This window comes from Entelurus aequoreus, linkage group LG19 (genome assembly GCF_033978785.1).
Source record: "Entelurus aequoreus isolate RoL-2023_Sb linkage group LG19, RoL_Eaeq_v1.1, whole genome shotgun sequence".
Classification (NCBI taxonomy): domain Eukaryota; kingdom Metazoa; phylum Chordata; class Actinopteri; order Syngnathiformes; family Syngnathidae; genus Entelurus; species Entelurus aequoreus.
The window spans coordinates 18,281,812-18,304,541 of NC_084749.1; the positions used below are offsets into that span (position 1 = coordinate 18,281,812).

A 22,730-nucleotide genomic window follows, 5' to 3' on the forward strand; every position below is an offset into this window, starting at 1 on the left:
CGTTTAACAAGCATTCTGTTGACTATGGTTTACATAATAGATACACGGTAGAAATGGTTCAATACGTTCAACCTCATTTATAGGCAAGCCAAATACAGAGATGACAGATTTAAAAATCACCTGTGCGGTTTATTCAACGAGGCAATTAGATTCTCAGATGGGAAACAGTTTAACACTACAAGTTATGTTACATAGAGGTGCGCTCATCCTCCAACTCGAACAAGATCATATCCCAATAAACACGAACGTTTTTTTCCATAGTAACACCAAACTCTTGAGTAGACTCAAATCCTCTTATCAAAATATGCTTTACACATTACATACAAGCAGGACTAAAGCAAACTAACTGATAAACGATAAAAACAAAAAGAGTGGATACAAGTGTATTTTACAAATGGTAAAATGGAAATCATACAAACTGTTTAATTTACACATGTATGTATCTGGGAAACAGAAAAAAAACACGACTAGCTCAGTTTTCACAGCAAATTTGGTTGCCAGATCCACTACATACATTTCACTCCTTTAGAAACACAAACTAAAGACGTGAAGGGGTGCTGGATATCGTTCAAGACATTCACTTCTCACATGAGTTGAAAGGTCAAACGTGCCATTTTGGCACAAGGAGGGCGGGTAAAGTTTGAGGGTTCTAAATATAAAGGGCTTAAAATGCCCATTTACAGTTAAATAGCGACACTTTCTGGAATGTCCAAAAGCTCTGAAAACTGATGAAACAGAGTCCTTTCAAAAAGTAAAAGACTAAAGGATTTAGTCATCAAACGTGGTTTTCTTTCCTTGGGGCCTGCCTCCAAATCCACCACCGCCGCTGCCTCGTCCACCTACAAAGACAGTTGGTTTAGTAGTCAGCAGGGAGATCGGAGGTGAACTAACCCTTGTTGATGAAGTCTCGTACTTATTTTGCAACAAATTTACCTCTGAAGCCACCACGTCCGCGACCACCTCCACGAGGACCTCCTCTCCCCCTGCCGCCGAAGCCGCCGCCGCCACGACCGCCAAAGCCGCCACCTCGGCCGCCGAAGCCGCCACCGCCGCGACCTCCTCTGCCGAAGCCGCCGCCACCACCCCCACGTCCAAAACCGCCCCCGCGGCCTCCACGGAATCCGCCCTCGCCCTTGGGCCTGGCATAGTCGAGGGTCACTTTGCTTCCATCGATCTCGCCGTCTTCCATAGATTCCTTGGCTGCCTTGCAATCGTCCTCCGTGTCAAAGTCCACAAAGCCGAAGCTAAAGAGAAAAAAATGCAATTATAAAGAAGCCGTTCACTTTTGCCAACTACAGTATCCCCTAAAAGAAAATACATTTTTATATTTATTCAATTTGGAACTGGCCTTTATTTGCAAAATGCAAAGGTCTATTCTAGTCACAATATTTTTTGAAATACTAATAAGCTCTTTAAATGGATTCAAAATAAACTGATCCACTGTAAAATCTTGAAATGGTTGCATTTTACACAATCTCAGTTGTATAAAAGGGATACAGTAGATACCAATTTAAATTAAAAAAATACAAGTGTCAGACAGCGAAATTAACTCATTCATTTACTGTGTAAAAGTCAGAATAAAAGAGTTGGCCTAAAACTAAAGCAATTACATTTTTAAATATACAAATCCCAATGACTCCACATACTTTTATTCTCACTAAAAGCTGTGATGGTGATTGAAATAAGGGATGATACATTTTGTCGGAATGTTTGTAAGTATTGTAAAGCTTGGATATGGTTGAAGTTGTACAGTTTTGTTTTTAGATTAACATTGCGATTTTTGTATACATATATATAAGTGGTGGTCAAGGAGAGTTCACTTAAAACCTACCCTTTGGAAGACCCCGTGTCTCGGTCTGTGACAATTCTAGCACCCACAGCACCTTCGAAAGCTTCCCTGAGGGTTTCATCGGTAGTATCTTCTGTGAGACCCCTGACAAACAGTGTCTTTGTTGGACCTAGAAACAACAGGGCAGTTAGTGAAAGCTTTGGGTATTCATTACCAAGGCATTAAGTTAGGAGATTGTGTCACTTCTATATCATTACAGAATTTCTAAAGATCCAGGTTTTCATATCCTATAAAAACAAGACTGCAGTTTGAAGACCTACCAGAGTTTCCTCTGCCTCCTTCTCCCTTGTACTCCAGTCGGACTGAGCGGCCTTCAATCTCTGTGTTGTTTAAAGTGTCCATGGCTTCCTTGGCGTCTTCTATGCTGTCAAACTCTACATAAGCATACCTGAAAACAACAAACGAGGGATGAACATGCAGGTTCCAAACACCAAAAGGTTGCCTGGTGTTACGAATAGTTGTAGCACAGCAGACATGGCCGTATACCCTGACATAACAGAAGTGCGGCTGGTTTAAACTGTGCACAGGCTCTGCTTCTCGTGCGAATCCAGCATAATCATGGCAAGATTATGAAGAGCTCATGAGAAGGTGCAAAATGCAAGTTACCCTACATCAGAAATGGCACGATTTAGGCACTTGTTTATTACCCTTTAGGCTTGCCATCGTCTCTCAGTGGCATTTTGATGGCAACAGACTTCTCAAACGTGGACTGCAGGATGTCCTCTGTGGCGTTGAAGGATAAATTATTCACCACTATGGTTTTAGCGGTTGCTGCTCCACCTCCTGGAAGGAAGATGAATATAGTTTCACATATATATCACTTAAATAAAAAACACAAAAATAAACAAGGCATGGCACAAACTATTTACCTTGTCTACTAGGAGCAGCTTTCTGGCTTTTCTCTCCTACGAAGTCTAGAATAATAGACCTGCCCTGCACGTCGGAACCCTGAGCCTCTTCCAGCGTCTTATCTGCCTCAGCCTCGGTTTTGAACTCAAGGTAGGCAATGCTGTCAAAGAAAATGGAAAAATATTAATGCCTGCCTTCATTCCTGTATGAAGATATGCCTACCTCGTTCAGTCAAGATGCTGGAATTAATTTAAATCCAATATCCAAAATAAATACTGAGCCCCATTATAAACAATTTTTAATTGCAAAGTAATTAGCAATTACCCAATCTAATCAACTACTCAAACTACGGTCAACGTCATGCTTAAAGGGGAACTGCAGTTTTTTGGGGGAATTTTGCCCATCGTTCACAATCGTGAGACACACGTCTTTAGGATTTTAAAGATAAAAATTACTTGGAAGATGCAGCTTTTTGGATTTTAAAGATAAAAGTTACTTGGAAGATGCAGCCAATAGGAGTCACTATAAATTGCAGGGTTTTTTTTCCATAGTAACAATATGTATCGTATTTTTCGGACTATAAATTGCCGGGGGTGCGACATACTCAGGAGCGACTTGTGTGAAATTACCGCAAAATATCAAATATTTAGCTCATTCACGTAAGAGACTAGACGTATAAGATTTCATCGGATTTAGCGATTAGGAGTGACAGATTGTTTGGTAAACGTATAGCATGTTCTATATGTTAGTTATTTGAATGACTCTTACCATAATATGTTACAATAACATACCAGGCACGTTCTCAGTTGGTTATGAGTCATATAACGTACACTTATTCAGCCTGTTTACTATTCTTTATTTATTTTAAATTGCCTTTGAAACGTCTATTCTTGGTGTTGGGTTTTATCAAATACATTTCCCCAAAAAAAGCGACTTGTACTCCAGTGAGACTTATGTTTTTTCCCTTCTTTGTTATGCATTTTCGGCCGGTGCGACTTATACTCCGAAAAATATGGTACAACATTTACCGCATTTTGGTTTTAATCATTGCTGGAACTATTTATTCCGCGCATTGATTTCTGTTTCCATAGCAGCGAACACCTGACTTCCGACAACAACCCCTTCCCGATACAAAAGCACAAGTATGTTTACAAATCATGGCAGATTCAGTAACAACAAAGACAACTATTTTTTGGAAAAATGATAACATCCTTTTTTTTTTTAAATCTGAATTTATGGAGGATTAACTATTTCATCTGGACGCCAGCACCAAGGAAGAGTGAGACGGCGCAGACAGAAGCTGAGAGTGAGGTGAAAGTGAATTGACGCTACAAAATGTAGAAATTTGAAGCCAAGCTATTTGGACAAAAATGGGAGTGCTTACCCATAATTAACCAAAAAAAACATCCCTGGCCAAATGGACTTAACAGACAACTCTCCATCTAGTGAGTCATACTTTATATTGAGCATAATACATGCAGCACGTCATGCGTATATCATGCTATGCTGTCTGGCTAGCTGTGTACAAACAAAACATGAAATGTGGGCTAATACTTTACAGATACTGTAATGATTGTACATGTTTTCAGTCAGTCCAGATTGGTGTCCTATCGCATTATGTTGTGCATTACAAACAACGCATTTGGTGCTGACGTAGAAGCTAGCTTATCTCTTGCAGTCGTTAAATTTCTGCAGCAAGTGTTAGTACAGTATAAAAAAAAAAGTTCCTCAGTGTTCGCTCTCACAATGTCGCTACAGTTTGATTATACAGGTTACAGAAGCATTGAGGTTTTTTGAAAGCATTTTAAAGTGATTTAGAGGTAGAATTGAGTGCTTCCATTAGCTGCATTGCTAGTCACCAAGAACAAGCCATTTATGTTAGAAGGCAAAAATAAAAACGTTTGTCCTGTCTCTTAAGGATTGAGAATAGGCAAAATTTCAAAAAATAGGTAGAGTTCCCCTGGTTCATGTCACAGCGATTGAGGATAGAACTGGTGGACAATTAAACACACCAGCACCGAAGACATAGCGCTGTATGTTAATTTTCCTCCGAGCATTACACACATGAGTACTGATCAACCACATGCGTGTCAAGAAATGGAGGGTGGGATATAAAACATAAATCGAATCACGCATTGGAGAAAACTAGTGCGACGACATGAGCATGTGTGCACCCTTTGGAGACAGATTTGCCTATCACTAAGGAGTTGCTTTGTCTTTGATATAGGTATTTTTCACTCACAATTGAAAGACCTGAATGTATGTGCGCACACAGAAAGGGGCATAAAACTTCTTCACCTGAGGTGCTGTCTTGCTATAGCCAGTAATAAACAGATTTCACTTGGCTGTGAGAAATCAGAGTGACTGTTTAAAATCTCAAGCGGAAAAAAGGTCAAATACAACTTTTGCTTCAACCACTAACGGGAAAAGGGGCATTGGTTGGATCACTTCAATGTAAGCATTACAGTAAAGGACGACACCCTCCGGCAATCACATGACATTGTTGCAGCAGTGGATGCTGATAAGAAAACAATGTAATTTTACATGCACAGATCTACAATGGGGGGAAAAAAATCTTGGATCTCATTCCAAGGTTTCCATTACATGTATCTGATCATGGCGCTGCTCCACTGCTAAATTGAAGCCACCACACCTTAAAAATTAGGATTTGTCCTTGTCCTGAAGTTAGAGATCTGACTTGACGACTTCTCTTACCTACTGCATTGTTTTAACATGTGATGCTACACGTACCGCAGTGGCGAATAATAGACAGCAACGGTAGTTTGGCTTCCCCTAAACTATGCAAAGTGTTCAAATATATTCTTTTGTGTTTGCATTTCATTGACTAAATGCATTAGAACACGTTTAACTTTTGTTTACAACCAGCGACTTCGGCACAACTTTTTTCATTGATGTGGTAGCGTCTCAGTGCTGGAGCCAAATGAGACAATCATTGAATAAATACTCAACTTTGTTTCGCACACGGACGATGAGCGAATGAATAAGAGTGATCGAAAGGGGGTAGCCGGGCTTCCGCACGATTGGATGACCAGTCTGGGCTGAATCTCTTGAAAAATTATTGTGTAATGAGTGCGATTTAAAAGTGTGTTTATAATGGAAGTTAATGGTGACATTTGTCACAAGGAGAAAATGGTGGAGCAAATTATCAAAAAGTGAAAAGTTGTACCCATTCAAAACAAACATACAAGAAAAATAACTTTTCACAAAAAGGTGAAATTTCGATTAAATGGGCATTTTAAGTGGCAACACTCAGTAATCATTTAATATTGATAAAAAATAATCTTTATTATTTTGGCCATAATTGGCAACCCTATTTTTATATGTATGGACAAAAAGTGTCGTTATGTCTTATGGCCATCAGGTGCCATCTTTCAAAATTCTAACATTTTAGTAAAAAAAATTCTGCCATAGTACTTTGTTCATATGAACATTCAATTTCTACTTGAGGTCCATGAAACAGTGGTTGTATCTACAATGTTTCTCCTAAAAGGAAATATTTTTTAATGTGTCGTGTTAAAACATTTCATTTACCTTTTTGAAAATTTTGAGCACATTTTAAAATATCGTGATTATAACGTGATAATTTGGGTCACAGTAACCGGGATAAGAAATGTTCATACCGTGACATCCCTAATACACGCTATTGTGACGTTTTGGCTATGGCGTCAATGTTTAAATCAGAACATACAAGGGTTGTTTTTTTACCCTCTGTTGGAGCCGTTCTGGCCAGGAGGGATCCGGACATCAACTGCGTCTTCAAAGACCTCCTTCAATTCCTCAACCGTAACAGAGAAGGGAAGGTTTTTGACAAAAAGTGTCCGAGCTTCCCTTTCTGTGGACAAAGCAGTGTAAACAGAATGTCGTACATTTCCTCAACCATGAAAAGCAAAGTCACCAAATACCTTTCTTTCCAGAAGCTGCGTTATCCTTGCTTCTTGCCCGGTCCAGCTTGATCTCCTGGCCCATAAACTTCTTACCATTCAACTCCATCGCTTTCTGCACTTCTTCCTCAGATTCTAAGTCTACATAGCCAAATTTCCTAAAAGAACACCATGCAAAACATTAAAAATGATTGTTCCACACAGCCACTAAACCCAAAATAGTAGCATTTATATTTTACAAGGTATTAATTGATCGTCATACCTGGAGCCGCCTAACCGGACATCAGCGATCTCAATGCTGTTCTTGGAGAAGAATTTCCTTAGCGCCAATTTGATATCATCGAAGTCTTTTTCAGGGTTCAGATTGCCAATATACAAACAGAAACCTGACAAAACAGGGAAGATACACTTTCAGTTACGGCAGTATAAAGATGGGGTAAATGGTTGCTCAATGAGTTAACAGTTTTACCTTCGCCATCTGACTTTGCTTTCTTGGCAGGTGGTGTGTCCTTCTTACCCTCGGCCTTCCTCTTACCAGGGGTAACTGGGGCTTCTGTCAATTAAAGTAACACGCAAAATTCAGCCATTCCACTTTAGGAGAAGGGTTGGGTATCGTTTGAATTCGAACGATTCTCGATTCCGATTCTTTTAAGAGGCAGGGTCAAAAAAAAAGTTTAGGATATTTTAAATGAGCTAGCTAACCTGCAGTCTTTCTGAATGAAATAGTCTGACATTCTCCATCAATTTTAATTCTATTAACTTTACAATAAATTCCTCACAGGGCTGTTTTCAACTAGAATATAAATATCAAATCTATGAACTTGAACATAATTATAAATTATGAATACATTTTCCCAGGTGTACACTTTCCTCGAGAGCTTTATTTTTGAAAACCTCATGAAAACACATTTACACACACAAGTGTATGATGCTGCAGGTACTTAAAAATGTTACCGTGCTCCCACTGATGGGCTAACCTGGTGCAGAAAAGCAAATAAACAATAAGAAACAACTTGCAAAACCCAGTCCAGATTAGCAGCAGGTACAGTATAAAATCAGAGACAGTTCTTGTTTAGGAAAATGACCATATCCGCCTTCTCAGGCAGGATGCGTGAGCGTTCTGGACAGATAATGTCTCCTGCTGTGGAAAATACACGTTCGCTGGGTGTGGAAGAAGCTTGAACGCATAAATAGGAGTAAGCGAGATATGACAGCAAAGGATAAGTCTTTTGTTGGTTCCACCGGACCACCACCATGCAGCAGGGTCGTCAGACATAAGTATCGGTGGAACGTCCTGGTACATCTGCAGCTCTCTCTCCACTCATTTCTTGATGGACATGGAGCTCTGTTATTTCGCGGTTATTTAATTTTTTTTGTAAAGTAAAGCCACAATTTCGACCGCCGACGCCCGCTATCCATGCTTGAGCTTGACTGACTCGCTCGGCTATGCTAACACTTCCGGCGGTGGGCGCTTCTTTGTTGGTGTTCAGCGACTTCTTCTTCCGGTTCGGCGGACATATTTTTTTCCGGTCGGAGGACTGGGTATCGAAAATAGGAATCGAAATTTAAACTTTTGAACGATTCCGGGAGAATCGGAAAGTTAGTCCCGGTTCCAATCGATACTCGATACCCAACCCTAGTGGGGAGGATATCTTGGAGGACCAAACCACAATGTGAGCAAACATGCTTGACTCATATTCTACTTGCTAACATGATTGAACCAAAAAAAAAAAGTTCAAAGCAGCGGTGCACAAATATTTAACTGCCATGAATTACCGTCTTCGTCGTCCTCCTCATCGTCCTCCTCATCGTCATCATCCTCATCGTCCTCCTCTTCAGACGCTTCCTTGGCTTTCACCATGCCCGCTTTCTTTGCCTTGGCGGCTTTTGGGGCAGGTGTGGTATCCATCTCCTCTTCAGAGTCTGAAAGCCACAGAAGCCGTTGAGTTAAGAAGGTAGCCGTTGTTATATGCAAATCTCAACATATCCGCACTGCATCAGATATATGCATGGTGACATCACTAATTTTCAGTATTAAGTCCCATGTGATCATCACTTGCAATCTACCAGTGGTTCTTAACCTGGGTTCGATCGAACCCTAGGGGTTCGTTCGGCGGAGGTCATATACACACCGACTCATCGTGTAAATACAAACTTCTCCCTATCGGTGTATTACGGATACGGCAACAGCTGACTGATTTGCAGATGTGTAATTTGTTGTGAGTTTATGCACTGTGTTGGTTTTGTTCTTTGAACACGGTGATGTTCATGCACAGTTCATTTTATGCACCAGTAAAAAAACATGGTATCACTTTAGTATGGGGAACGTATTCACCATTAATTAGTTGCTTATTAACATGCAAATTAGTAACATATCGGCTCTTAACTAGTCATTATTAAGTACTTAATGCCTTATTCGGCATGGCCCTATTATAACCCTAACCCTCTAACCCTGACCCCTAACCCTAACCAAATAACTCTAAATTAAGTCTTTATTACTTACAATATGTTCCCCTAGTGTCCAAATAACTCTAAATTAAGTCTTTGTTACATAGAATATGTTCCCCATACTAAAGTGTTACCAAAAACATAACTGTCTTGAATTTGAAGAAAAAAACACATTTTATTTTTCACTAAAGTAGGGTTCAGTGAATGCGCATATGAAACTGGTGGGGTTCGGTACCTTCAACAAGGTTACGAACCACTGATCTAGACTAAGGAAAAAAGTGTACACTTACCATCTTCTTCATCGTCTTCATCATCGTCATCTTCATCATCGTCGTCATCCTGCTTAGCTGGCTTGGCCTTTGGCTTAGCTGCAGTTTTTTTAGGAGGTGGGGCCTCCTCTTCTGATTCTTCGTCATCTGAAGGCTCCTTTGCAGCTTTGCCTTTCACTTGCTTAGCGGGTTTGGCTCCCTTCTTGGGGGGTGGGGCTTCCTCTTCAGACTCTTCATCTAGGAGACAAACCGAATCAGCAATTACCCCCAAATCCAACAAAAATATGACATGCTTAATGGTTAATGTCACAGCGATTGAGGATAGAACTGGTGGACAATTAAACACACCAGCACCGAAGACATAGCGCTGTATGTTAATTTTCCTCCGAGCATTACACACACGAGTACTGATCAACCACATGCGTGTCAAGAAATGGAGGGTGGGAAATAATGCATAAAAACAATGGATGACTTACCATCCTCATCTTCGTCGTCGTCATCTTCAGACTCTTCGGCAGGTGCAGCTTTAGCAGCGGCTTTCTTCGGGGGTGGTGCTTCCTCTTCTGTGGGATTGACAAATCGACATTTGTTTACAAGTAAGAATGGGCGATATGGCTTAAAACCTATCCCGATATCCTGTATATTGCAGCATCCTGCGGTAACAATATATTTGGTATGTAAATGTTAACTATTTCAAAACGGGTTACAGGGGCTACGTTTTTTTGACTGCTGGCGTATGCGGTAGCATATTGCGTCATTACCAGTTGTATTATTGTCAAATTTATTCATCTACTTAATACATTTTACTTAAAAAATGCGCCTTTCTGGGCACTCAAGGACACCGTACAAAATCAAAACAATAAAATCAATTGGATAAAAAAAAAAACAAAGACCGATAAGATTTACAATGAATAAGCAGTCAGGAATAGGTGTGTTTTGAGTCTTGCTTTGAAGAGGGATATTGAGTCTAAGTTCCAAAGATGAGGAGCTGAAAAAACTTTTGTCCTGTCTCTTAAGGATCGAGAATAGGCTCAATTCCCCAAAAAAATAGGTAGAGTTCCCCTGGTTCATGTCACAGCGATTGAGGATAGAACTGGTGGACAATTAAACACACCAGCACCGAAGACATAGCGCTGTATGTTAATTTTCCTCCGAGCATTACACACACGAGTACTGATCAACCACATGCGTGTCAAGAAATGGAGGGTGGGAAAAAATACATAATCGAATCATGCGTTGTCTGCTTTTGGAGAAAACTAGTACGACAACATGAGCATGTTTGCACCCTTTGGAGACACCTGGAGACACCTGGCCCGTTGAGCGCTTACCCGACTCATCTTCATCCTCACTTTCAGCTTTCTTGACGGCTTTGCCATTTTTTACAGCTTTGGTGGCTTTCGCTGGTGTCGCTTTCTTTACCGCTTTTGGGAGAGGAGCCTGGTAAAATTCAAAAGAGGGGAAAATGAGTACAGTATAAATACTAAAACAATAAAAAGAAGTAAATATTAGGGTACCTCTTCCTCCTCGCCGCTCTCCTCTTCACTCAATTCCTCATCCTCTTTTGGAGGCGGGGGAGCTTTTTTCTTCAGGTTTACTTGTTTATTTGCTGCCTAGAAGTGGAATGGTGTAAAAAAAAAAAAAATCAGTGTTGGCGCCAGGAATATATTCAAAATGGGGTCCCATCAAGTCATAAAAATGGGGTCCCACAGTAAATTTTTGGGGTGCCACTTTTTTTGCAACCGTTTTAAAATGATAAATGTGTGCATTATCATGTTATATATCACACTCCATAGTGTTTTGGAAAAAGGTTGTCATAAATGTTAATTCATTAAAAAAATAATACAAATGTTTATGCATACGTAAATGTCTTCAGTTATAAACATTTATTCACTTTCTTCTTCCCTTCATGGATCTAAACTATCGCTGCTGGTAGTTTTTTAAATATTAGTATTTAATAAGTTGTAGGTGTGTTTATTTCAGTATAAAAGTGTAAAAAGTGTTTTGCTTCGGTCATGAAATGATGATAATGGTGTGCCAGGGCATACATACATTTATATAATGCTTAAATCTCTAGAGTCTGCATCAACTTCAATTCTAAGTTGCGTTTTTGCTTGTTTCTGCCCTTTTTGTCAAAGAAAACTATGTTTTTATGGCAAACACACAAAATATGCAAAATCTTCGACAAAAATTTTTTTTCAGAGTGGAATATTTGATGTGAAGTAATCAGAGCCTTGGATAGGTCAATAATTCATAAAAACGTAGATTTTTATTGAATATTACGTTTTGAGCGATGACAGTTTTAACAGCTTTGTTTTATTAGTCAACGTTGCAACTTTTTCTCAATTACATTTCACCTGTAAGCTTGTATATTCCACTTTTGTTACGTTTATTTTATTAGTATTTTTAGAATGTGCCGCGGGCTTTTAAAACATTAGCTGCGTAAAACATTTCGATGCCACGTGTATATATATTCAATCAAATGTATATACCGTATTTTTCGGACTATAAGTCGCAGACTATAAGGAGACTTATACTCAGGAGCGACTTGTGTGTGAAATTAACACATTACCGTAAAATATCAAATAATATTTCGCTCATTCACGTAGGAGACTAGACGTATAAGATTTCATGGGATTTAGGGATTAGGAGTGACAGAAGTATGTTTTTTTTCCTTCTTTATTATGCATTTTCGGCAGGTGCGACTTACTCCAAAAAATACGGTACTTGTTCTTATGCTTTCTGAGCTCACTGTTCGCTGTACATATCCTATGAAGTCAGACCTACACAGTTTCAATGTCCATTTCTCAGATTATATCATTGTTGATGACTGAAGTGCTGATATCAACCAAACCTAACCCCCTCCACATCCCACCCCCCGGATTGTAAATAACGTAAATAATTCCATGTATATACTCTGATGATTAACTTGTGTGATGACTGTATTATGCTGATGGTATATATTTATACAATGAATTGATTATCATGGACCCCGACTTAAACAAGTTGAAAAACTTATTCGGGTGTTACCATTTAGTGGTCAATTGTATGGAATATGTACTGTACTGTGCAATCCACTAATAAAAGTCTCAATCAATCAATGCCTAAAAAAGACACAAAAAGTGACTTATTTGCCAAACAAAGGAACTCATTCTGGCAACAAAAGAAAAATAGGTTCATGTTACAAAAGTTCACTGCATGTAACTTAATAATTGAGTAATTACAGATGGAGTGTGCAGACCACGTTGGGGGGCAACCAGGTGTCGCACCTCGTGTGACACCGTGGGGGAGGCGCAACCCCCACGTGGATTTCAACGAGTTAGCACGATGGCTAACGTAGCAAGTGTGCAAACGCTTAAAAATATATTGATGTAGTGTTTAATAAAAAAATTTAAAAAAGACAACGAACACAATGCGGGGAACAAATATGGATGTAAATAGGTCGGTGGCGGCAACTGCGCAATAACAGTTGAATTACAAAAATGTCACCAGGTAGCCCTCGTGTTTAAATACTTACATCGGCCATCTTGCGTGATTTAAAAAAAAAACAAAAAAACAATACTTTACATTAAAATAGAGTGCGTCATGTCCGCGTCAGATCAGAGCGATCAAGTGGAGAAGACGCACGAATGCCATTTTGAGCCGCTAGCTTAAATCCGCGCTAGCAGGCCGCGCTACGAAGCCTGGCCAAGGAACAAACATGGCCGCTCTTTTAAAAGCCAGAAACGCCTATTTTATCGTCATTCCACCACACTTGCCCCCCCGACTTTTCTCCATTTCAAACATTTAGTCCGACATGGTCATTATTACTTACGCTAAAACACTTCCCCACGTACGTTATATGTATATATATATAATCCCTTCTTAAAGACAATTACACCATCAAGGCCGCACGCGTAGAGACGGACACACGCTAGCGACCACATTGGAACACAAAGCAAATATTGCAACGAATACATAAAAAACACTTTAAATCGAAATGTCTTACCTTTGCTAGTTTAACCATGATGCTGCCGGGTGTTTCGACGAGACAAAGGGGGAACGTAGACGCTGAGAAAGAGTCGTGTAGGTGGCTAATGGATGCACGTGTCTGTGCCTTCACCGTGGTGCATTAGATAGGAAAGACTGAGCGGGGTCCGCGCTCCTTACCCTCTTGCGAAGCGCGTTCACGCGAAAAAAAAACACGTGACTTTGCGGTCCAATCAGAAGGGAGGATGTTTGAATCGCGCCCGCGCCTCGCCCGCTGAACGGTTTTTGAAAGGTTATTTGTTCATTCACGGCTTTTTTTAAAATAATAATTCCCCCCCAAAAATGGTGGGTGCTGGAAAAATGTCAAGAGAGCGATAAGCTGTACTTGAAATTGTGCCTGTTGCTGCGCTGAATTCGTTTCACTTTGGTCATGTGACCAGAAAGCGAGCAGGGTAGTTTTTGCAGCTGCCTTTGAACTAGGGCTGCGAATCTTTGGGTGTCCCGCGATTCGATTCAATATCGATTCTTGGGGTCACGATTCGATTCAAAATCGATTTTTTTTTCAATTCAACACGATTCTCGATTCAAAAACGATTTTTTTTTTTCCCGATTCAAAACGATTCTCTATTCATTCAATACATAGGATTTCAGCAGGATCTACCCCAGTCTGCTGACATGCAAGCAGAGTAGTAGATTTTTGTAAAAAGCTTTTATAATTGTAAAGGACAATGTTTTATCAACTGATTGCAATAATGTAAATTTGTTTTAACTATAAAATGAACCAAAAACATGACTTATTTTATCTTTGTGAAAATATTGGACACAGTGTGTTGTCAAGCTTATGAGATGCGATGCAAGTGTAAGCCACTGTGACACTATTGTTCATTTTTATTTGATTATTATTATTTTTTTAATAAATGTCTAATGATAATGTCAATGAGGGATTTTTAATCACTGCTATGTTGAAATTGTAACTAATATTGATACTGTTGTTGATAATATTAATTTTTGTTTCACTACTTTTGGTTTGTTCTGTGTCGTGTTTGTGTCTCCTCTCAATTGCTCTGTTTATTGCTGAGTGTTGCTGGGTCCGGTTTGGTTTTCGAATTGGATCGTATTGTTATTGAATTGGATCGCATTGTTATTGGATTGCTGTGTATTGTTTTGTTGGATTGATTAATAAAATTTAAAAAAATGAAATAAAATAAAATAGATTTTTGAAAAATGAGAATCGATACTGAATCGTACAACGTGAGAATGGCGATTTGAATTTGAATCGATTTTTTCCCACACCCCTACTTTGAACCATATCCATCCATTTTCTACCGCTTGTCCCGTTCGGGGTCGCGGGGGGTGCTGGAGCCTATCACAGCTGCATTGTACAATTTGATGGATAACTTGCCTTAAAACCATAAGTCAAGCAGAAATGTAAGTAGTTTAACAAAATAAAATATTTGGTAAGTATGCTATATTGGATAATATTAAAGTTGAAAAGGTATGCAATGTCATGCGGTACCTGCTTTTTTTTCTGTTAAAATGGAAATAACAAATACATTTAGTAAGAAAAGATAAAGTACTTTATTGACGCATATTTTTTCTCAGACCTTTGTGGGCCACATAAAATGATGTAGCAGGCCAGATCTGGTCCCCGGGCCTTGAGTTTGACATCACCGGTGTAAACTAACTCTTCTACTCTTGTTTGGCTGCACCCAAAAAGGAGAACATTTGATAAAACCTGCACCCCATTTCAGTGGTACCTCAATTTAAGAGTACCCCAACTTGAGAGTGTTTTGAGATAAGAGCTGTCTCTTGGTTAATTGTTATGCTTTAAGTTGCAAGCAATTATTATTATTGGAGTTACAAAAATGTTTTGGCATAGCGAATGCCACAATGAACCCGTGAGATCCGCCCAAAACATCTGGTCTTACTTGCTAGCATTAGCTTATCGCTCGAGATCGACATAAGTGAGTGAGTGCGAAGGAAAGTGCTGAGGAGAAGTGGATGATTTTCATTAAATTAAAGAAAAAAATCATTAAAAACATGGCTGAGCGTGTCGCCGGCTTGGCGAACCAATTCGAGCGTAGCCCTGCTTGTCTGTACCATATTGAAGCCAGCCAAGAATGTTAAATTACTATCTTAACAGCGGACATTTATCCATGAAAATATGAAGAAGCTGCTGATGGTGTGTTTGCCTGAGAAGCAGCTCGAAAAAGATATTGTAGAAGTCCACTCTCTAAGGTAAATGATGTACATTGTTGTTACATTACTTAATAGACTACTGTTGTTGGGAGTAGTACGCTGTACTGTATTATTTTTTCATACAATATTTATCTAAAAGTTTGCTTTTCTTTTCAAAAGGCATGTCATATGTTAAAGGTCTACTGAAACCCACTACTACCGACCACGCAGTCTGATAATTTATATATCAATGATGAAATCTTAACATTGCAACACATGCCAATACGGCCGGGTTAACTTATAAAGTGCAATTTTAAATTTCCCGGGAAACTTCCGGTTGAAAACGTCTATGTATGATGACGTTTGCGCGTGACGTCGATGGTTGAAGCGGAAGTATTCGGACACATTGTATCACAATACAAACAGCTCTGTTTTCATCGCAAAATTCCACAGTATTCTGGACATCTGTGTTGGAGAATCTTTTGCAATTTGTTTAATGAACAATGGAGACTGCAAAGAAGAAAGCTGTAGGTGGGATCAGTGTATTAGCGACTGGCTGCAGCAACACAACCAGGAGGACTTTGAGTTGGATAGCAGACGCGCTATCCGACGCTAGCCGCCGACCTCATCAATGATCGGGTGAAGTCCTTCGTCGCGCCGTCGATCGCTGGAACGCAGGTGAGCACGGGTGTTGATGAGCAGATAAGGGCTGGCGTAGGTGGAGCGCTAATGTTCTTATCATAGCTCTGACGAGGTCCCGTAGCTAAGTTAGCTTCAATGGCGTCGTTAGCAACAGCATTGCTAGGCTTCGACAGGCGGCACAGCATTAACCGTGTGGTTACAGGTCCAGTGTTTGGTTCGGTGTCTCCTGATAGTAGTATTGTTGATCGTCTGTCTATCCTTCCAGTCAGGGGTTTATTTATTTTGTTTTTATCTGCATTTAAGCACGATGCTATCACGTTAGCTCCGTAGCTAAAGTGCTTCACCGATGTATTGTCGTGGAGATAAAAGTCACTGTGAATGTCCATTTCGCGTTCTCGACTCTCATTTTCAAGAGGATATAGTATCCGAGGTGGTTTAAAATACAAATCCGTGATCCACAATAGAAAAAGGAGAAAGTGTGGAATCCAATGAGCCCTTTTACCTAAGTTACGGTCAGAGCGAAAAAAGATACGTCCTGCACTGCACTCTAGTCCTTCACTCTCACGTTCCTCATCCACAAATCTTTCATCCTCGCTCAAATTAATGGGGTAATCGTCGCTTTCTCGGTCCGAATCGCTCTCGCTGCTGGTGTAAACAATGGGGAAATGTGAGGAGCCTTTCAACCTGTGACGTCACGCTACTTCCGGTACAGGTAAAGCTTTTTTTTATCAGCGACCAAAAGTTGCGAACTTTATCGTCGATGTTCTCTACTAAATCCTTTCAGCAAAAATATGGCAATATCGCGAAATGATCAAGTATGACACATAGAATGGATCTGCTATCCCAGTTTAAATAAAAAAATTCATTTCAGTAGGCCTTTAAAATTGTGCTGTTTTGAGGGGTTGGTGGGCAAGCACCGATTAAACTGAATTCAATTCATTTCGATGGTGATGTTGATGTGTTTTGAGTTAAGAACTCCGTCACACAACCAATAAGTAAGTTGAGGTATCACTGGACTATGTTGCCTGTGCTAATTTGACTTGGAATTTCTCACACTGCGCTCCAAAAAACATGAACTGTAACCCGAGGGCACACATCTGTAAAATTTGAACGAGATGGATTGAAAAAGAAAGAGAGGCCAAGCTGTCTTTGCGTACTGAGCAACTAATTGTCCATGATAAAAATGTTGAGTATGTCAGTATGGTATCATGTCTTCTGCAGCATTTGATATTTAAACATTTTAATTGTATGTAGTTTGTAGTAAGTGGGGAAAAAAGCTTAAACTAGCACACACATCAATTCTAATTTGATATGGTTATGCAGTATACTGTCTTTACAATGCACTGTATGTATATATTGTTTATATACACAAAGGCAGCAGTGCCTTTTATGTCCCACAACTTGGTATTCTGAGTATACTGGGAAGAGTGCACTCAACATGTGCACTATAGTGAGGGATCAACATATGGCCTGAACTCTACATCGCGATATACATTGCAGCCTCCTGCAATAACAATATATATATCAATATATTATTTTGTCAAAACTATTCATAATCAATTTCCGAATTTTATATCGTATTACTTTTTGTTGTAACATGTTCTTATCTATACCTCTTTTAAAATGTAATAAACCCTTATTCAGTTGTTTGGCTACTTCACAATTAGTTTTGGGTGATACCACAAATTGGGGTATCGATCCAATACCAAGTCGTTACAGCTGTATGGGTCATACCAATGCTGATACTGATACTTTACATTTTTATAATCGATCCATCCATCCATTCTCTACAACTTGTATAATCATAATATTTATTCATTGAATGTTTACAGTTCTGATTACAATTATAATCAGACAAAAGCACAGGATAGTGGTGTAATAATATCAATTACATATTTAAATACTTTTCTACTATTGGCTCCAATTTAAATCCTTTGGTTTTTGCCCTTTAAGCCCTCCTGTGTGCAAGGACTTTCCTGAGTTTGTAAACAATAACAAAAAAGACAAAAGATGCTTCGATGGTAAATAATATTGTTGTAACCACTGCAGTAGTGAAGTGAATTATATTTATATAGCCCTTTTCTCTAGTGACTCAAAGCGCTTTACATGGTGAAACCCAATTTGTAAGTTACAATTAAACCAGTGCGGGTGGCACTGGGAGCAGGTGGGTGAAGTGTCTTGCCCAAGGACACAATGGCAGTGACTAGGATGGCAGAAGCGGGGATCGAACCTGGAACCCCCAAGTTGCTGGCACGGCCACTCTACCAACCGAGCTATACCGCCCCAGGAGGGACCATATACTGATAATTTACTTGGTATCTTTTCTGTCGATGTTTGTATCGATCCGCCCACGTTTGTTGACATTCCTGCAAGTATGTTTAGCATAGCCTCATGCGTCCTTTAGTGATTGCACTTGTAAGGAAATCACTTTATTTTCCGCCATCGTGGCGAGGATCGCTGACTTAGAAGTGAAGTGGCTTTGCACTGTGTTAAATTTGCGTGACACAGCGAGAATGTTTCATAAACATGCAATATCTGTTAGAATAATTATGTATATATGATCACACAACTCTTATGCTTAAGGGCCGTTGCTATAGTTATTATCAATTGTGCTGAAATTGTATTTTTCTTTGTCTGTGCAAAGCTGGCAATCCAAAAGATTGCAAGCCAGTCTCGTATCAGTGTTAGTTTCCAGAATCGGCCCGCTGACTGCCAAGGCCGAACATCGAGTACCGTGACGCAGACAGAGCAGAGACAGGGCGATATCACGACTGTCAGCACATTTGCATTTTTGTATAATCATATATTGTGTCTAACTGGAGCTGTCGAGATTACCCCCTTCCCTCAGCGACAGCTTCAGTGATGTAACCAGGGACCTCCCAAATAAATAGAGGAGGCACGTGGGCTGGATTTTTAGAACGTAGTTTGGATTTGTAACCAGAGTACAGCCCAAAACATGTCTCTCCTCAATTGAGCAAAAATGCTGACCTACTCAGTGGCCTAGTGGTTAGAGTGTCCGCCCTGAGAGCGCTGGGTTGTGAGTAGGGATGTCCGATAAATGCGTTAAAATGTAATATCGGAAATTATCGGTATCGGTTTTTTTTATTATCGGTATCGTTTTTTTTGTTGTTTTTTTTGTTTGTTTTTTTGTAAATTAAATCAACATAAAAAACACAATATACACTTACAATTAATGCACCAACCCAAAAAACCTCACACAAAAGGGTTGTTTCTTTCTGTTATTAATATTCTGGTTCCTACATTATATATCAATATATATCAATACAGTCTGCAAGGGATACAGTCCGTAAGCACACATGATTGTGCGTGCTGCTGGTCCACTAATAGTACTAACCTTTAACAGTTAATGTTACTCATTTTCATTAATTACTAGTTTCTATGTAACTGTTTTTATATTGTTTTACTTTCTTTTTTATTCAAGAAAATGTTTTTAATTTATTTATCTTATTTTATTTTATAATTTTTTTTTAAAAGTACCTTATCTTCACCATACCTGGTTGTCCAAATTAGACATAATAATGTGTTAATTCCACGACTGTATATATCGGTTGATATCGGTATCGGTTGATATCGGTATCGGTAATTAAAGAGTTGGACAATATCGGAATATCGGATATCGGCAAAAAGCCATTATCGGACATCCCTAGTTGTGAGTTCAAACCCCGGCCGAGTCATACCAAAGACTATAACAATGGGACCCATTACCTCCCTGCTTGGCACTCAGCATCAAGGGTTGGAATTGGGGGTTAAATCACCCAAAATGATTCCCGGGCGCGGCCACCACTGCTGCCCACTGCTCCCCTCACCTCCCAGGGGGTGAACAAGGGAATGGGTCAAATGCAGAGGACAAATTTCACCACACCTAGTGTGTGTGTGACAATCATTGGTACTTTAACTTTAACTTTAACTCTGTCTCTGCATGATTCCTTGCTTCTCGTCTGTTTAATAAATGTCATCAGTGTTTGAACCTGACAATATCACAACATAAGGGTAGTATCAAAAGATCCAACGGCGGCCAAATGTATATAATTTATATCATACATCGTCTATATTGTGCACCATTAATTACCATCGGTTGTTTGTTTGTTTTAAGGTACAATGCGTATTGACGAACTCAATAACACGTGTAAATATGGAAGTAAGTTCTCTGTCAAATATAATAAAGTTAAAGTTGAAGTACCAATGATTGCCACACACACACTAGGTGTGGCGAAATTATTCTCTGCATTTGACCCATCACCCTTGATCACCCCCTGGGAGGTGAGAGGAGCAGTGGCCAGCAGCGGTGGCCGCGCCCGGGAATCATTTTTGGTTATTTAACCCCCAATTCCAACCCTTGAGTGCCAAGCAGGGAGGTGATGGGTCCCATTTTTATAGTCTTTGGAATGACTCGGCCGGGATTTGAACTCACAACCTACCGATCTCAGAGCGGACAGTCTATTATCACTCTGTTATTAAATATTTTTTGTGTTTTTGTGTTTGTGAAGCAATATTCAATATGACCGAACTTAAGAAGACTATGGTTTTGCTGCATCAGCTGTTTTGAACGGCCGGATTTGTAAAAAATTAAGTCAATTAAAATGAACTGTGTTCCTGGCATTTCTAATGTGTCCCTTTGACTCCAGAATAAGTCCAATATATTTCAACTGAGAAACTAGTGCAAGATCCCACCCGTCCCCCCCAAAAGGTCAGAGCTATTCATGTCTACTCATCTCTTGTGAACAACATGCAAATAGTGGTGCTCAATCCACGGCGATCGTTCCACCACACAATACCTCAATGCTATTGAAGGGAAATTACACTTGAACGACTGTCATTGGCATTGACAATAGGATTGCTCGTTTGCATCGTAACAGTTGTTTTTCTACTGTACGATAGGGCGGAACCATCCTTGCCCAGGCACACCCTCCTGGTGTTGTGGTAAAAAATATTTGGGGTTTTGGCACCAGCCGCTAGACTAGACCTGACCGAAGTCTCAGCATGAACTGATCCCAGCAGACACAAGACATTAAAACAACTTGTTGAATCAGATCCTGACGTTGAGCAACTCAAACATAACATTGAAACAACATGCTTTTTGACGACGTTTAATCAATGTCAGGTTGTGACGTTGATTTGACCATTGAAATGTAGTCATTTCCCCAACAACAACGTGAAAATTCGTAAATTTTCTCAATTTACGAATACAACTATTTTGCAACGTTGTTTCAAAGTCAGTTTTAAGGGACATATATATATATATATATATATATATATATATATATATATATATATATATATATATATATACATATATATATATATATATATATATATATATATATATATACTACCGTTCAAAAGTTTGGGGTCACCCAAACAATTTTGTGGAATAGCCTTCATTTCTAAGAACAAGAATAGACTGTCGAGTTTCAGATGAAAGTTCTCTTTTTCTGGCCATTTTGAGCGTTTAATTGACCCCACAAATGTGATGCTCCAGAAACTCAATCTGCTCAAAGGAAGGTCAGTTTCGTAGCTTCTGTAACGAGCTAAACTGTTTTCAGATGTGTGAACATGATCGCACAAGGGTTTTCTAACCATCAATTAGCCTTCTGAGCCAATGAGCAAACACATTGTACCACTAGAACACTGGAGTGATAGTTGCTGGAAATGGGCCTCTATACACCTATGTAGATATTGCACCAAAAACCATACATTTGCAGCTAGAATAGTAATTTACCACATTAGCAATGTATAGAGTGTATTTCTTTAAAGTTAAGACTAGTTTAAAGTTATCTTCATTGAAAAGTACAGTGCTTTTCCTTCAAAAATAAGGACATTTCAATGTGACCCCAAACTTTTGAACGGTAGTGTATATATATACATATTAATATATATATATATATATATATATATATATATATATATATATATATATATATATATATATATATATATATATATATATATATATATATATATATATATATATATATAATATCTGTCAGGTTCAAACACTGATGACATTTATTAAACAGACAAGAAGCAAGAAATCATGCAGAGACAGTTAAATTTTGCTTAATGAGGAGAGACGTTTTTGTGCTGTACTCCAGTTACAGATCCAAACTACGCTCTAAAATCCTGCCCAGGGGGTTATCTCAGCAGCCCCAGTTAGACACAATATATGACTATTAATGAAATGCAAATGTGCTGACACTCGTGATATCGCCCTGTCTCTGCTCTGTCTGCGTCACGGCACTCGATGTTCGCCCTTGGCAGTCAGCGGGCCGATTCTGGAAACAAACACTGATACGAGACGACTCGCTTTGCACAGATAGAAAAGTACGACTTTAAGCATAAGAGTTGTGTTATAACTTACACATAATTATTCTAACAATAATCAACGTTGAATCAATGTCATGTGCCTGCTGAGATCAAGCCTGCATGGATAAGAGGCAAAATGTCTTCTAAGACAAACCAAACAGTCCAGCTGCGATCGATTGAATGCCCTGAGAAAGTACATACTACTTTGTTGTTGTTGTTGTATTTAACAGTAGACACATATTCTTTAGCCAGTCATGAATATTATGTACAATTAAGCTGAGATTAAATTCACTTAGTATCATT

At 39.3% G+C, this 22,730-nt stretch overlaps 1 protein-coding gene and 4 non-coding genes across 5 annotated transcripts; all 5 read right to left on the minus strand.

Moving 5' to 3' along the window:
* Window positions 1–108: 108 nt before the first annotated feature.
* ncl (nucleolin) lies at window positions 109–13,465 on the minus strand. The gene is made up of 16 exons (XM_062028045.1): window positions 13,303–13,465; window positions 10,832–10,927; window positions 10,646–10,754; window positions 9,794–9,880; window positions 9,339–9,554; window positions 8,377–8,523; window positions 7,070–7,153; window positions 6,863–6,986; window positions 6,622–6,758; window positions 6,425–6,551; window positions 2,719–2,858; window positions 2,497–2,632; window positions 2,110–2,237; window positions 1,832–1,958; window positions 934–1,244; window positions 109–839 (listed from the first exon to the last, which is right to left on the minus strand). Exons 1-16 carry the CDS (start codon window positions 13,318–13,320, stop codon window positions 769–771), a joined length of 2,058 nt encoding a protein of 685 aa, XP_061884029.1. The 5' UTR covers window positions 13,321–13,465; the 3' UTR covers window positions 109–768.
* LOC133635478 (small nucleolar RNA SNORA57) lies at window positions 4,664–4,802 on the minus strand. The gene has a single exon (XR_009822072.1). It is a non-coding gene; the product is annotated as a small nucleolar RNA SNORA57 (small nucleolar RNA).
* On the minus strand, window positions 8,593–8,663 carry LOC133635477 (small nucleolar RNA SNORD82). Its single transcript, XR_009822071.1, has one exon. It is a non-coding gene; the product is annotated as a small nucleolar RNA SNORD82 (small nucleolar RNA).
* On the minus strand, window positions 9,619–9,757 carry LOC133635479 (small nucleolar RNA SNORA57). Its single transcript, XR_009822073.1, has one exon. It is a non-coding gene; the product is annotated as a small nucleolar RNA SNORA57 (small nucleolar RNA).
* LOC133635474 (small nucleolar RNA SNORA57) lies at window positions 10,385–10,523 on the minus strand. Its single transcript, XR_009822069.1, has one exon. It is a non-coding gene; the product is annotated as a small nucleolar RNA SNORA57 (small nucleolar RNA).
* Window positions 13,466–22,730: the final 9,265 nt, after the last annotated feature.

Coding starts and splice junctions, on each gene's coding strand:
- ncl (XM_062028045.1), bottom strand. Junction 9,555..9,793: donor CGACGACGAAGATGAGGATG/GTAAGTCATCCA, acceptor TTTGTCTCCTAG/ATGAAGAGTCTGAAGAGGAA. Junction 2,859..6,424: donor CAGAACGGCTCCAACAGAGG/GTAAAAAAACAA, acceptor TTTCTTTGACAG/CATTGCCTACCTTGAGTTCA.